Consider the following 14,647-nt stretch of genomic DNA (forward strand, 5'->3'; position numbering starts at 1 on the left):
CTGTACATCTGAGTAAAGTAAAATTTATAAGATTAAAAAAGGGTCTCTAAAATGGTTTGGTCACGTAGAACGAATAGACGACGAAAGAATGGTAAAACATGTATATATGGCGAAAATGAACGGTAACGTGAGACGAGGACGACCAAGGAAGACGTGGCATGATCAGATAAACCAAAATCTTAAGTCTGGTCATGTCAAAATCAGTCAAAACTGAAGGGGATGTATGTGTATATGATGTATGTGTATGGAATGTGGAAGAAGCTAGGAATGAATGCCAAGTTAGACGTGTGTGGCGGTCAATTCTCTCTGCCTACAGTGCCTAAATGGCGTGATGTAGTAGTAGTAGTAATAAAAAAACTTACCAACAAAATAATATTTTTTATAAACTAGTTATTACTTATTTACGAGTATATCGAAATATTCATTACAAATATGAAATAAGTTCCTTAAAAAAATTCTAAAGACAGTTTTTATCGTTTTTCTCAAACTTTGAGTCTATGGACTTGTGTCCCTTTAACGTGGATCGATTTAATTATGGTACAAGAAACTGCACAATAAGTAATTGCACAATAAGTAATTGACTATGGCCCCTTCATGTAATTTACGTGTCTCCAATTGCAGGTTTCCAGGCTTGTGATACTCCACGAGGAAGCTGAAGATGGGAACGCCATGCCAGACCTCAACAGACCGGTGCAAGCCGTGTCTCATGCAGTTAACAATCTTGTCAAGGTAAGATATTTTATTTTATTTATTTTTTGTTAATATCTTTCTTATTGTTATCATGTTTTGTTTAATTTAAAAAATATAAATATATTTTTTAAAACTTGATTTAATTTGTTTTTAACCAAAGATTTTTTTATATTTTGATTTTTGTTATTTTATTTTGTTTTATATATTTTTTGTTTGTTATTTTCCCATAAAAACACAAAAAAATATTCAAGTATTACACTACGTATTATGTACGAGGCATATCCATAAAGTAAGAGTACTCAATTTTTGTACTTAAAAAAAATACTAAAAAAAATTACAGTACATTGCTTGTATTTAAATGACTTATTTTTCTACGTAGTCGCCTTCCCGCTCTATGCAGGTTGTAAGTCGTGCCACAAGCTTTTTGATGCCCTCCTCATAGAACTCTCCCGCCGTGTCCTTCGTCCACTTCAAGACCTCTTGTTTCACCTCCTCATCGGTTAGAGTCTTCAGGAAGGTGAACATATGAAAATCTACAGGCGTTAAGTCAAGGGAGTATGCAGGGTGGTTTAAAACGTTCCGACTAAACGAGTTCAAACGCGCCTTGGTGACGTTAGCCATGTGCGGGTGGGCGTTGTCGTGCAACAAACACACTCCCTTTGTCGGCATTCCCCTCCGTTTGTTTTGAATTGCTCTTTCGAGCTTTTATAGGGTCTGTAGTAATCGTCTCCCTCTGAGGCAAATAATAATTTTTAAAAAAATTATGTAGACAGTACTAAATATTATGTTCAATTGCTTATTCAGAGACTATATAAATTAAGCACTTAATTTACATTTATTGATGTCTTGTGCTGTTCAATAGCAACATTTTAATAAATGATTTTTTTGCAACATAACAGGACAGGAAGCCTAATTACAGTGGTAAATTACATCACAGAACACCCAGGCTTGAGAAAAATCACATTTATTTTTGTGTTCTAACCGGGAATTTAATCCAGAACCTTCCGTGTGTAGGTCGAGCATCTTTACCACTACATCACGGAGGCCGCTGTATTTTTATTAAGGGTATAATAATTTATTGAGGCATTTAGCCATTTTGTCTTCGAGTCCCATTATGGTTTTTTTATTATTTTTTATCCATTATTTATATTTGTATACAAATATATAAACCTACTTATGTAATAATTTTCATAAATGCAAAAGCCCGCTACTGGCGTTTAAATATATAAAATAAACATAAAATAAGACTCGTAAATAAATCTATGGCTTCTGGACGCGTTGGCCAAGCTGTTTATAGGGTTCCTGGAATTATGTCGATGCCATACTTGAGTAACTACTTCACTGGCCCTCTGGGGTGACCTGTCGTCGAGTCGTATAAACGTGGCCCTACAGTCCGCCGAGTTTACGAGATAAATCAGTCTTGTGATCTGCCCCAATGACGGGAATAATAAATTCCTTGCATCTAATAAACTGGTCTGAACTCAGAACTGAAGGAGTGAGGCAAGATTCAAAAGATTTTTTTGCGAGTTGAATGCACCTTTTTAATTTATGATGTGAAGTACATAATTAAAAAAAAAATCAAACTGAAATGTTTTTTAAATGAGCTCCAAATTTTAACAATATTCTTAGTATGTCAAAATGTTTGTAGACAAGGCTGGATTTATTTATTTTACTAAGGAACTGATTACTGGACATACATACAAAGTTAACATACAGTAGAACTGGCTTTTAGAATTTCAGAAAAAAAAAAAGACTGAAATGTACTGCGATTCGCAAAATAACGACTTGGCTGTCCGAAAACGGATGATAACAGTCAAACAGCTTACTTTGACCGAGATGTTCAGCAAGCAATGACTCTAATTTACAGCGCTTGAAACTACGCTTAACACGTAAAAGTATTGTCTTTTCATTTAATTAATTAAAAGCTCGTTTTTCATTTTCAATCATTCATTTTTATTTTCAACATACATTCAGTGATTAATTAAAATAAACCCTTTTTTCGGAAAAAACAATTATCTGATTTTTTTGTTATCCGAAGGGGGTCCGGTCCTAATTGATCAGGATAGTTGGAGTTCTGCTGTACAATATATATAATGTTTATAATGTGTTTATTTAATGTTATTTTTAATTTTTTAAATTGTTATTTGTCAATTTTACTTTAGTATTATATTATTTACGAGTATTTTAAGTTTGTTTTTTGTTGTTGTTAATTATTGCTAACGCGGGCATAACCTAAAAAGCCGTAATAAGTTAGTAAATTTTATTTGAAATAAATATTAATTTAATGTTTCTAAACCCTTTACCCTTTATTCTCGCTTACAATCTGTTACAAACAATACATTAATGATAAAGTATGAAATCTAAAGAAATTGGTTAAAAAATAATAAAAGAAAAAAATGATTTTTGAAAATGGAAAAAATAAGACAGTGAATTAATAAAAATCTTATAAACTTTTATTTACAGTGTTTCATTCCCTATGACGTTATTAAGAAAACATTTTTGAAAAGGAAATATGAAAGTGTAGGCATTTACAGGGCTTATGACCTGTCATTGGCTGGTTTAAGTGGCCACTTTACACACCATTCGGCCGCTGTTCAAAATAAAAAAAAGCATTTTCAGGCGTTGCCTAGTAGGTGAAATAATTCAGCCAGATGAATCTCACTCACATTAATAAACGTCTCAGCTATTTTACTTCACGAAAGTCAACAGGTGGAAGAGTTGAGGATATGTTTAAATATTGGCAGAATGATGAATGTTACGGAAAATGGCAGACTGCAAAAGTAACTAGGAGTGCGGCTAGCAGGCGCCGCATTCAAAGGTATGATATTTACTCAGTGAAAACCAAATGCCGCCTAAATAACGCCTGCATATTACCTATTCTCCTCTACAGATGCAAATCGTGGCATCTTACTCGGGCCCAAAACAACTAAATTCTAAGTTTAAATAATAGATGTCTCGGAAGAATCTTGGATGTGCGGTGGTTTGATTTGTAAGGAATGAAGTAATAAGAGAACGGACGCAGAAATCTCCGATGACAAATATCATTAAGCGGATGCGATATGGTTGGCTGAGCCGTATACTGTGGATGTCTTCTGCAAGCCTTAACCTCGCCTGCCTACTTCACAAGGCATCAGGTTCTCGACGTCCTGGACGTCTACTGCTGACTGTTCGTCGGCAGTTTATGTCGGAACTACGGGACGCGAACTTGACTTGAGAGGATGCCCAGGAGCTGGCAGCCGACAGAGATGCCCGAAGGATCTTCGTGGACACTATATGCTCCAACTAGGGAGTGGACAAGGAATGATAATGATTGTAACGCAGTGTGTGAAGTGACCACTTAGTCCAGCCAATGACAGGTCAATAGCTCTCTAAATACCTAAACTTCCATACTTCCTTTTGTAAATCGTTTTCCTTCTCTGTTGCTATTCATTTCAAACAGTTTTTTTTGTAATATTTCGGGAACAAATTTTTTGGCCGCTCCTCGTATCGCGTATTATATTATAAACATAGACCCACTTCACACGTATCCTCCAAATTAACACGGCACGGCAAGTTTAGGGTGGATTGACATTTGTTATATTATTTAGTATTTTAAAAAAATATTATGTTGCGGCTACTCTTATGTAAAAATCCCGCATAAGAAAATCTTGTGGGGATTAGTCGGCCTCATGGTGTACTGGTTATTGCATTTGCCTGGCATTAAATAAATTAATATAACCATAAAAAATATATATCCATTAAATATTAATCCAACCACATCCATCCAGAATACAACGTATGTTACAAAACGATAACTTTACAGAAGATAATAAATACTTCGTGAATCTGTATTTTTTTATGAATCTTTATTTTATTTACATATACGGCAAAATTGCCCTTTACAAAACTTATAATATGAACATATTTGGTTTAATTATATATTTTTTTTTTTTTTAATTACCCAAGATTTAGAAACAAACATTCAAACTAAAAATTATACAACTCGTTTAATAATATTAATTTTAATTTAATAATAAATATAATAATAATAAAATAAAATACATAATTTAGGTCTCTCATAGCAAAATTCATTAAAAATCGTAAATAACCGGTCATATAACTAGCGTGGACCCCCGCTTACTGCCATTAACCGACAGATTGAACTAATTTCTTTTTTCTTTTTTTAAATAAATAAATAAAACAATTTTTAGCGGCCATGATAATCACTTCATACGTCTAGCACTAGAATTTAAGACATGTCCTGCTCGTTGACTGCACCTAGCTGGAGCGATAGTATATTAGGGGATTCCCTTATATTATAACGCGTAGGTTTCGAACTCACTCACTCAATTCCGACTTCAAAAGTGCACACAAAACTTGATTCCTTTTTCAAAGCAGGATTACTGAAAGCAAGTTCGTCGATATCAAACAGCAACGTCACTTCACGAGTGTCTGAATGCAATAAATATAATTTTGTTCGTGTTTTGTATTGTTTAGTTCTATCTAAATACGGTGTGAATATTGTCAATAAAAATGTTTTTTTTATTTTTGAAACCTATTTTTGATATATATAAATTATACATTTATAATTACACTTATATATAAATTATACATTTGTGGATTTATTGCCAAATTCCAACTTCTTCCAACCAACTGATAAAATAAAGGTGTTATTAAGATTATTAAGGCTTTCATATGGATCCAAAAAACGTATTATTTATAAAATCTTATTGTAGCAATATTTTTCTTTTTCATTATAACCTAGCTAAATACTAGTCACTTTATGTTTATGTTAAATTATTCTCAATTTTAATTTGCTATATTTATATTTAGAACATAAGGTTTTCTCACTTCAATTTGTTGTCTTTTGTTTGTCATCTTATATTTGTATGTTTCTTTTTTACTTTTTTGCAGTTTAAAAAAAATACTAATTCGTTTAGTTTTGATTATTTAGTTGAATTATAAAGTAATATTTCATATTATATATTACATAATGAATTGTTCACTGCTCTGATTATTTCTGTAAAACTTTTTATTGTAAAAGGTTCTTTGAACCGTTGATATATAAATAAATAAACGGACACTCCCTCCGCCCAATTAGTCCGTTATATAGAGGTTTTACAGTAATTTTTAAAATGCAAAACTTTAATAAATCATAGCGCTGATTACGACACATAAAAAAATTAAAGGCCCACTAACTTCGCATTAACGTGACGCTGTGATATTTTATCGTGCCGTGTGGATATTTACCATTGTGTGAAATAGGCCTTACTGGAGAATCTAATGGCAGAAAATACGTTCGTATTTTATCATCTCGCGCCGTCTCTGACTCACCGCCTGCGTCTGTCTCTGCCTGTCTATCGTCACCGTCCGGCGTCCGGCGTCTGGCGTCTGACGTCCTGACGAAGAAACAAACTGAAAACTACGACCGACAGCTTCCACATGTTACACATTACGGTGAAAATTAATAAACTCATTGATTCATAAATATCGAGGATGACTAGAGGTTTTCGTTAATTCTTGTGTAGTTGTGATATCATATCAGTCGACATAGGACACAAGACTTGATATATCTCTCTTATTAAAAAAATTATATTTTTTTTTTTTGTAATCCTCAAATGGACATTTTCACACCCGATTTGGAAAGTAAAATTTGTGTAACTATGCTAAATGTTAATACAAAAAATATTTATCCTTGCTACGCGAAGAATGAATGCCCGCTAATTCAGCAACACATCTATACAGATACTTTATACAAGAGAGAGCACGAAGATATAAGTCACAACAAGGGAGACAAACGCTGTTCTGCGGCGGGTGTTGACTAAAATTTTCTTTCTAATTGTTCCAAGAAGATAAACTTTTAGACCTAAGACAAATATATTGTTTTCAATGTTTAAAATATATATTTAAGAACCAAAATTTATTTACAAGCAATTCAAATATATCAAGTCAAAGAAGGAATCGTGTGTTAGAAATACCACATTGTAAAACGAGGCTCGCACAGAGACATGCATATTTTATAGGCCCAAATATTTTTCAAAATTTTCCTTCTTTTAAAAAACATGCACTATCCTGGATTCAAACTACAGATATGAACTCTTTTTTTATGATTTATTTTGTTGCCCTTAAATAATAAGGAATATTTTTTTTAAATATTGTTTATTTCCTTTTTTAATTACTATAACAAAAAAATGCCATTTAATCTTTTACATAATATTTTACATTTTCTTTCTTATGTTACACAAAAATTATAACTGTCCATTATTTATTATAGAAGCAAAAATTCATTAGCATTTTCTTGTATACCCACGAACAGGCCATGCCTTTGTGGGATTTTTTTGTTTACTATTTTTACTATTAATATGTATTTCATTGCTATGTAATTATGGTTTTTTTTTTGAATACTCTGTTTTATCACTTATGTTTATTACAAAAAACAAAAAAATAAATAAAATAAAAACAATAAAAAAACAGATTCAGTCTTCAGTCGGTTGATGACAGTGACGAGGGACGCACGCGCGTAACATGAGCGGCGTATTTGTGATTTTTAATTTATTTTCCTATAACAAGGTTAAATTATATGTTTATTCGCATAAATTATGGAAAAATAATTATTAAAAAGAATGTCTCCATGTTATTTTTTTTTTCAAATGTCTGAAGTTTAGAATATTCCGTCTTTTATTAGCGGTAACACGATGTTACATCACCGCGCGCAAAGGGATTATTTATCACAGTCTTTTAAGAGTTAATATGTTTTTTATTTTTTATATTTTATTTTATTTATTTATTTATACGCTTTATGGGATTTTACATTTACTCGTAAGTGCAGTGGTGTAACATAAGTATATAAATGAAGTAAAAGTAAGAATAACATAAGAAAGACTATAATAAGTTAAAATAAGGTAATTTACCCACATAAGTACGAGTATATGGGTATACAATAAGATATTAAATATATTTATATATATACATAAATATACACACATACATACACATGGATATGCATACATTCAAATCACGTATGAAATGTCCCTTCCTCAATATTTTAGTTTTTCCTTTATTTTTATTTTTTATTTTATAAATTTATTGCATTAATAAGTATACATATTTAATACCAGGGAATCTATGTAAAACTATTGTATTAGTAAATGAATATAGAGCGCCCTCTGGTTAGGATAGTATCCATCGAATATAGCTCAGCCTGTTATAAGATGGAGATTTTTTATCTTTTTTTTTATTTTTATTTTATTTTATTTTATTTTGGAAGTATAAGTAGTTCCATACTAATATAACAATAACAAAAAAAAACTATTTTTTTTTATATTTAAAATGCATAGCTCATCAAATGTAAGGATTGAACAATCATTAATATATTTATATATAAAGTATGCGAGGTGTTATAAACCCTGTCACATCCGAAACTACGATGATCAGTATGAGCAAGAAGACATATTGGCACATTAAAATACATTTTTAGATCGAATAAAATTTACAAAAATAAAATATTAAAAAAAAACAAATGGTTGCTTACTTCTGCAGGGGTGAAACGAGGAGGAGGGGGGTCTGATATACCGTCAACCGCGCGGCGGCGCCCCCCTCGCTTCTCCCCTGAAGAAATAAGCAACCATTTGATTTTTTAATATTTTCTTTTTAAAAAATTTCTTCGTTCTAAATATTTTTTTAAATATGCTAATATGTCTTCTGCCCATCAAGATCTGTTCAACAGCACAAGAAAACGAGGGACTATTATAATTCTATGGCTGCAAACTATAGCTAACTTTGTGATTGATAATTCTAGATTTTTTTTTGCGTATGGGTGGCTCTGTAAGCGGTAGCGCGTTATTATACCATGGTTAAAGGCACAAGCCGTTAAATAAATAAATAAATATCTAAATAGGTTTGTTTGTCCTATGTACACTTTATCAAAACAGGGCGCACAGCAAAGAAAAGGATTGACGAACACAAAAGAGCGTGTAAACTTGGGCACCCTGACAAATCTGCAATAGCGGAACACTTTATAGACACCTGACATTTTTTCGCCTTTGAACAGAAAATTTTACATAAACCCAGTAATTACAGTGCACGAATAATAAAAGAGGCAATTGAAGTACACAGACACCCAAATAACATAAACAAAGACGACGGGCTTAAATTAAACTCAACATGGTTCCCAGCACTACATACTGCAAAAATGAATAGAAATGTGCCCACTGCCGACTGCGACACGGTACAAATTACTAGTACTTAAACACTTACTTTTTTATAAAAAACACTCAGTTTACTCTAAAGATGGCTCCTGCAATGGTAGCCGAAACCTCAGAACAAATCCAGCACACACGGTATCACCCGAAAAAGAAACACATTGAAATAAGTATCTGCTCTTCGTCAATGTCATGTCGAGTCAGATGAAGATTGAAGCCGTTTGATGAAGAATGTATCTTTGAAATGGGAGTGGAATGTAACCAAACTGATTATTATAATTGTTGAACAAATATCTATTGGAATTTTTGTAGTTAGAATGACCAGTGAGTGTGTTTGTTTTCCGCTTGAGTAGCGCTTACATAAATATATGAGGGTATAAGGGGCAAACTCAGAAATCTCCACCAAAAACGGAAAATTATTTGTAGGATTTAGGTTGTTACGGGTCGGTTGAAGCTCCTACCCCGGTTAGAGATTGACAGAGAAGACACGAGATTGCTGTTCGATGTTTATTTATTACATGGCGAATAAATAATTAATTATGTCGGACGAGTGTTACGTCGATATTGGGTCAAAGAGACTGCACTTAAACTACATCATGCTGGAACAGAGTGACGTCGTCGAGCTGGTCTGACGTGAACTGAACTGGTTGGGCTGACTAACTGAACGGGCTGACTGACATTGGCTGCGTCCTGCGGTCTCTTTATAGACGACGTTCCTTTCTAGTTCATTTCTTCTTGGTAGGGATGATGTGAATGTGCCGCAGAATAATGCTCCCGGTTTAACGTGCAATACTATAAGAGTTGCATTATACGAATGTATTGGATTCGATAGAAAATTATGACGTTGCATCGTCGGTCATTAGTCTACAGGTGAACTAATTTGACACGTGTGTGTCATCGATTATGGACTACGGACCCCACAGTACCCCCCTTCCAGTGATGTGATCTCACGATACATGAGGCTTTTCTCTTGATAACCTGGTGAAGATATTTTCCTTGTTGTAGGACCCTTGTATTTTAATGCGAAGTACTACTGATGTAAGTTATTCAAGTAATGTGATCTAAATTTTCACATTTGCACAAACTATTAGGTATGCACGAATGAATCTTGAGTGAAAAATTTTCAGGTTTTATATATATTTTGGTGATTCACATATTAGAGTCCTTTTGGTTTTCAATTGTTCATTTATCATGCGTTTTCGACTATTTAAAGCAACGGCCTTAGACGAAACGGCACTTTAATTTTGAACAACAACTGTCAAATTTATTTTTGCTCCCCTCCCCTCCTCCTCATCCCCCGAATCCACCGAAATCTACCGATTTATTTCTCTGAATCTACCTATTTTCGCTTGATCCAGTCTGACAACCCCGGTGTAGTTGAGCGTGTTCGTTGCGGTTGAGCGAAATCAGTAAAACTAGGCGAGATCTGCGAAGATGAGCGTAATCGGCGTAGTTGTGTGACCATGTTGTTTTCTGTTAACTGGATACTCCGCAGATGCTGCGTAGAGTGGAGTGTTTCCAAACGTGTCGATTGAAGAAGGCTTCTGCACCTTTGGGTTATAGGCGTCTCGCTGGATACCATCCTGGTATCACGCCGGTGTCGCCACTGTAGGATTTCGCTAGTTGCTGGGTGTGGTGATCCCGTCCCAGTTGGAGGTTGTCAGAAGATGCGATGTTGTAGTTTTATGCGTGGATCTATTTGCAAGTTGTATAAATATATGACACTGTGTTGAGAGCTCGCGAGTAATGGAGATGAGGAGTTTAAATAACTGAACATTGATCAATGCCAAAATAAACTATACATAAAAACCTACCTACCTAAATTATTTATTTATTTATTTATCATATTTAAGGACAATGTCCAATTTAAACAAATCATATTGAATATAAACAACATTAAATTTTAATTAGTATGAATGTATTATTGTTTTATGTTTTTTCTTTATATATCCTATGGTTTTATTTTTCTTTTTCATGTACTCGTATTTAAAATTATATAAACTCTTATAAATAAACAACCTAAACGGTGTAAGTCACTCTCCAAGCACAGGAGTAAGTCTCTTTTTTTGGAGAGTTACAGTGATAACATTTACTAGATGTGTTAAAGTAGATATGTTTAAATTGTTACAAAAACATGTACTTTTTATGAAATTTATGAATAAAAAAAAACATATAACGAAAAACAATAATAATACACCTTAGACAGCGTCAGCATAGACTGTTTCACATTCCAATATACATGACCAATCTGCCAATGGTTATTTATGCCTGTTGGAAGGGCTATCTCTATGTTGAACAGTATTACTTTGGACATTTTTTTATTTTATTTTAATTTTATTTTTGCACCACAACTGCCAGGAGGCCCAATTACAGTGGTGAATTACATCACAGAACACCCAGGCTTGAGAAAAATCACATTTTAATTTTTGTGTTCTCACCAGGAATCGAACCCAAAACCTTCCGTGCGTGAGTCAAGCGTCTTTACCACTACACCACGGAGGCCGCCACAGACATTGACATTTTTCACGTCTCTGAGGGAGTTTTTCGTTACAAGATTCTCTTACTTTTTAAAAATATTATTCGCTGGGTATTATGTATACTTATGTGTTTTTTTATATGTACCTAATTTAACCTAATTATTTTAATTATTTCTATAAGTATGAATTAAGATATTCCATTTTATAATGTAATATATGAATAAATAAAATTGAAAATTGAAAAAAAAATTGGCTGGTTTTTGTGGCCACTTTACACAATGTGCAACATTCCCCATTCTGCCTATGCTGCCATTTCCTGGTAAAAGAAGAAGTGTGTGATATGAATGTCTCAATCGGATAAAAAAAATGTCTTTAAATGCTCTTCTTGATGCTTGGCAATCGCGATGGGAATCTTCCTCTCCAGCGAAGGTTACCTGTCTTTTTTCCTTCGATCCGTCAGCGCTTAAAATCTTCTTGGGTTATCCCCGATCTCTGGACTACGCAGTTTTTATCAGGTCATGGTAAATTTAATGACAGATTATTTGTTTTCAATATTTGCTGATTCCCCTTCGTGCTGCTACAGGTATCCTAATCAATCTTCTGAACGCATCTTGTTCTTTTTCCCGTCTCTACGATTACCGAATGGAGCTTCTCGCTACTATCGGTGGCCGTGTTATAGGTCCTGTCGGATATTCAGAGCTGGTGGCTCCAAAAAAGAATATCATCATCATTCCCCTTCCGCACCGAATGGTGCATAGGGCACTGCATTGGTACATCCATCGCAGCGTATCTTGATCTTTTTTGTTACATGAAGGTACGGTGATCACTCTTACGCTCCAGGTACCAGTCTAGGGACTATGAAATATTCTCGTGTAAAAACACCCTTTTAAATAATATTTCATGTCAACCATGTCGGGAGTCGAACCCGAGACCTCTTGCATGGTAGGCAAATGCCTTGACCATTACGCCACGAGGTGTAAAAACACCCTTTAAAATAATATTACATGTCAACCATGTCGGAAGTCGAACCCGAGACCTCTTGCATGGTAGGCAAATGCGCTGACTATTACACCACGATGCCGGCAAGAATTTCAAGGCTCTTAAAAAGTTTTGTTATCATTTCGGAAAATTGACCATGTCCAATAAATTTAATGCCAGTCAGTAAATAATTCACTTCCCTCTTTTTCTAAATCCAATGAAGTGCATATTATATACTTCTGGATTACCTTTTTTTAGCACAAAGATGCTAAGGCTTCCAGACTACAGAGAGCTCCTTCGGGCAGCTTTTTTCGTTCGGCAACGAGTAACTTTTCCGTGTATGTGGGCACCGCCAAGGAGACTTATGTCCTTAGATGCGGTTCGTGGTATGTGGTGGGGCAAGCTGAATTATTTTTAATGTACAATGAGGCTAACTAAAATCCACTCGATTTCCTTTTGCCGATTTTTCACCTAAAAGTAGCCGCTGAATTTTTAGTATAAAATAATGTAATATATAATAATGTCAATCCACCCTAATTTAACCGTGCCGTGTGGATTTGGATGATACGTGTGAAATGGCCTAAATCTTTGATCTTTGTTTTCCTTCCTTTTACCTGGTCTCTCATCACTCTATTATAGTGATCAAATGATTAGCATTGTGAATTCATAACTTATTTTCAATAGCGTTAGCAACTGCTAAATAACAAAAAAGGGAAATATCAAATATTATTAACACCGATAAAATCATGTGAAATGGATATTTTTTATATAATTTTTAAAATGTTGCTATTAAAAAATATGTCTTTACAAAAACGCGACATTTTTGACCTTGACAATTGTGACGTCGAGATTCGTGACATGTCTTTTTGAAATTTAAACGGCCACAAACAAAGTTCAAAATATAACCGAATCGTGACGTATTAGGGGCGTAGCCAATGTAATGGATCGTTTTCGCGAGAATTAAAAAATATTTTTTATGCTGCTTTTAAACACAAATAATTTTTTTTAATCAACGGTTTTTCATAAAACCTTTTTTTCAAATTGTAAAAAAACGTGATATTTCCGTATTAAAATGGTTTCACACTGCTAGCAATTCTTTCATTAATTACATCAACCTCAAAACATACTGTTCCTTAGGACTCCCTATAAAAGTATCCCCTCCAAAGCCCCCACCACTTTCGCATCCGTATCCCCCCCTTACCTCCTTAAAACGTGTCACTGGCTGTGGTTTTTCTCATTTTCCACAAAAATAGTTAGAGCATGTAGAAAACGGTCAATAGAACTGCATTTTTATGATAGTAATAGTAAGTGAAAGTAATGATTATGTAAACAATAACAGTTTCGGTAGTAGAAACAAAGCAGTATGCGAGAATACGAAACATCGGTTGCAGCTATTAAAGCAACGAAAGCATTGGCAGTAGTGCCAAAAAAAGCAGTATGCGAAACAGTTGGAAGTAGTGGTAGACAAAGCAGAATACGAAACAGCGGTTACAGCTATTAAAGCATTAGCAGTTGTGCCAAATAAAGCAGTATGCGAAGCAGTTGGAAGTAGTGGTAGACTAAGCTGAATACGAAACAGCGGTTACAGCTATTAAAGCATTAGCAGTTGTGCCAAATAAAGCAGTATGCGAAGCAGTTGGAAGTAGTGGTAGACTAAGCTGAATACGAAACAGCGGTTACAGCTATTAAGGCATTAGCAGTTATGTCAAACAAAGCAGTATGCGATACAGTTGGAAATAGTACTAAACAAAGCAGAATATGAAACAGTGGTTACAGCTATTAAATCAACGAAAGAATTAGCAGTAGAGCCAAACAAAGCAGTATGCGAAACAGTTGGAAGTAGTGGTAGACAAAGCAGAATACGAAACAGCGGTTAAAGCTACGAAAGCATTAGCAGTTGTGCCAAACAAAGCAGTATGCAAAACAGTTAGCAGTAGTGCTCAACACGCATTTAACACGCTAAGCTTTAGTGCTTCACACGCTAAAGAAATAGAACAAAAATAGCAGCAATTCCATCACTATTTCACTCCAACCTTAAACTTATGTAGTTAGTTAACGCACACTGGAACTCCAGATTTCCGCCCAATTTAGATATTGTATAAACGGACTTTTTCAGTGTATTTTAGTACGCGCTCGGCGCTGTTTCGTAACACGCTATTATTACTCCCCACGTTTTGGAGACTCGGGAATATTTTGTGTTTTACAGCCCGAAACAGCTGTCCAAAACATTATTCTTATTGTGTTTATGGAATATCAAAATACATCAATAAATTGCTACGAATTCCTCCAAAACGATCAAGGTAAATAATTCTCACATAATAC

The 14,647-nt window shown here is 34.2% G+C and overlaps 1 protein-coding gene across 1 annotated transcript in view; it reads left to right on the forward strand.

Annotated features, from left to right (window-relative positions):
• Nucleotides 1-621: 621 nt before the first annotated feature.
• The window catches only part of Vinc (vinculin), a gene marked incomplete at its 5' end in the record, with an annotated part of 49,665 nt that continues 35,639 nt past the window's right edge, over nt 622-14,647 (forward strand). Inside the window, one exon of the mRNA XM_088236571.1 lies at nt 622-729. Within this exon, the coding sequence (XP_088092697.1) occupies nt 622-729 (108 nt within the window). The remainder of the gene's footprint in view (nt 730-14,647) is intronic.

This window comes from Micrasema longulum, unplaced genomic scaffold (assembly GCF_059751315.1).
Source record: "Micrasema longulum isolate JH-2025_06_02 unplaced genomic scaffold, ASM5975131v1 h1tg001572l, whole genome shotgun sequence".
NCBI lineage: Eukaryota > Metazoa > Arthropoda > Insecta > Trichoptera > Brachycentridae > Micrasema > Micrasema longulum.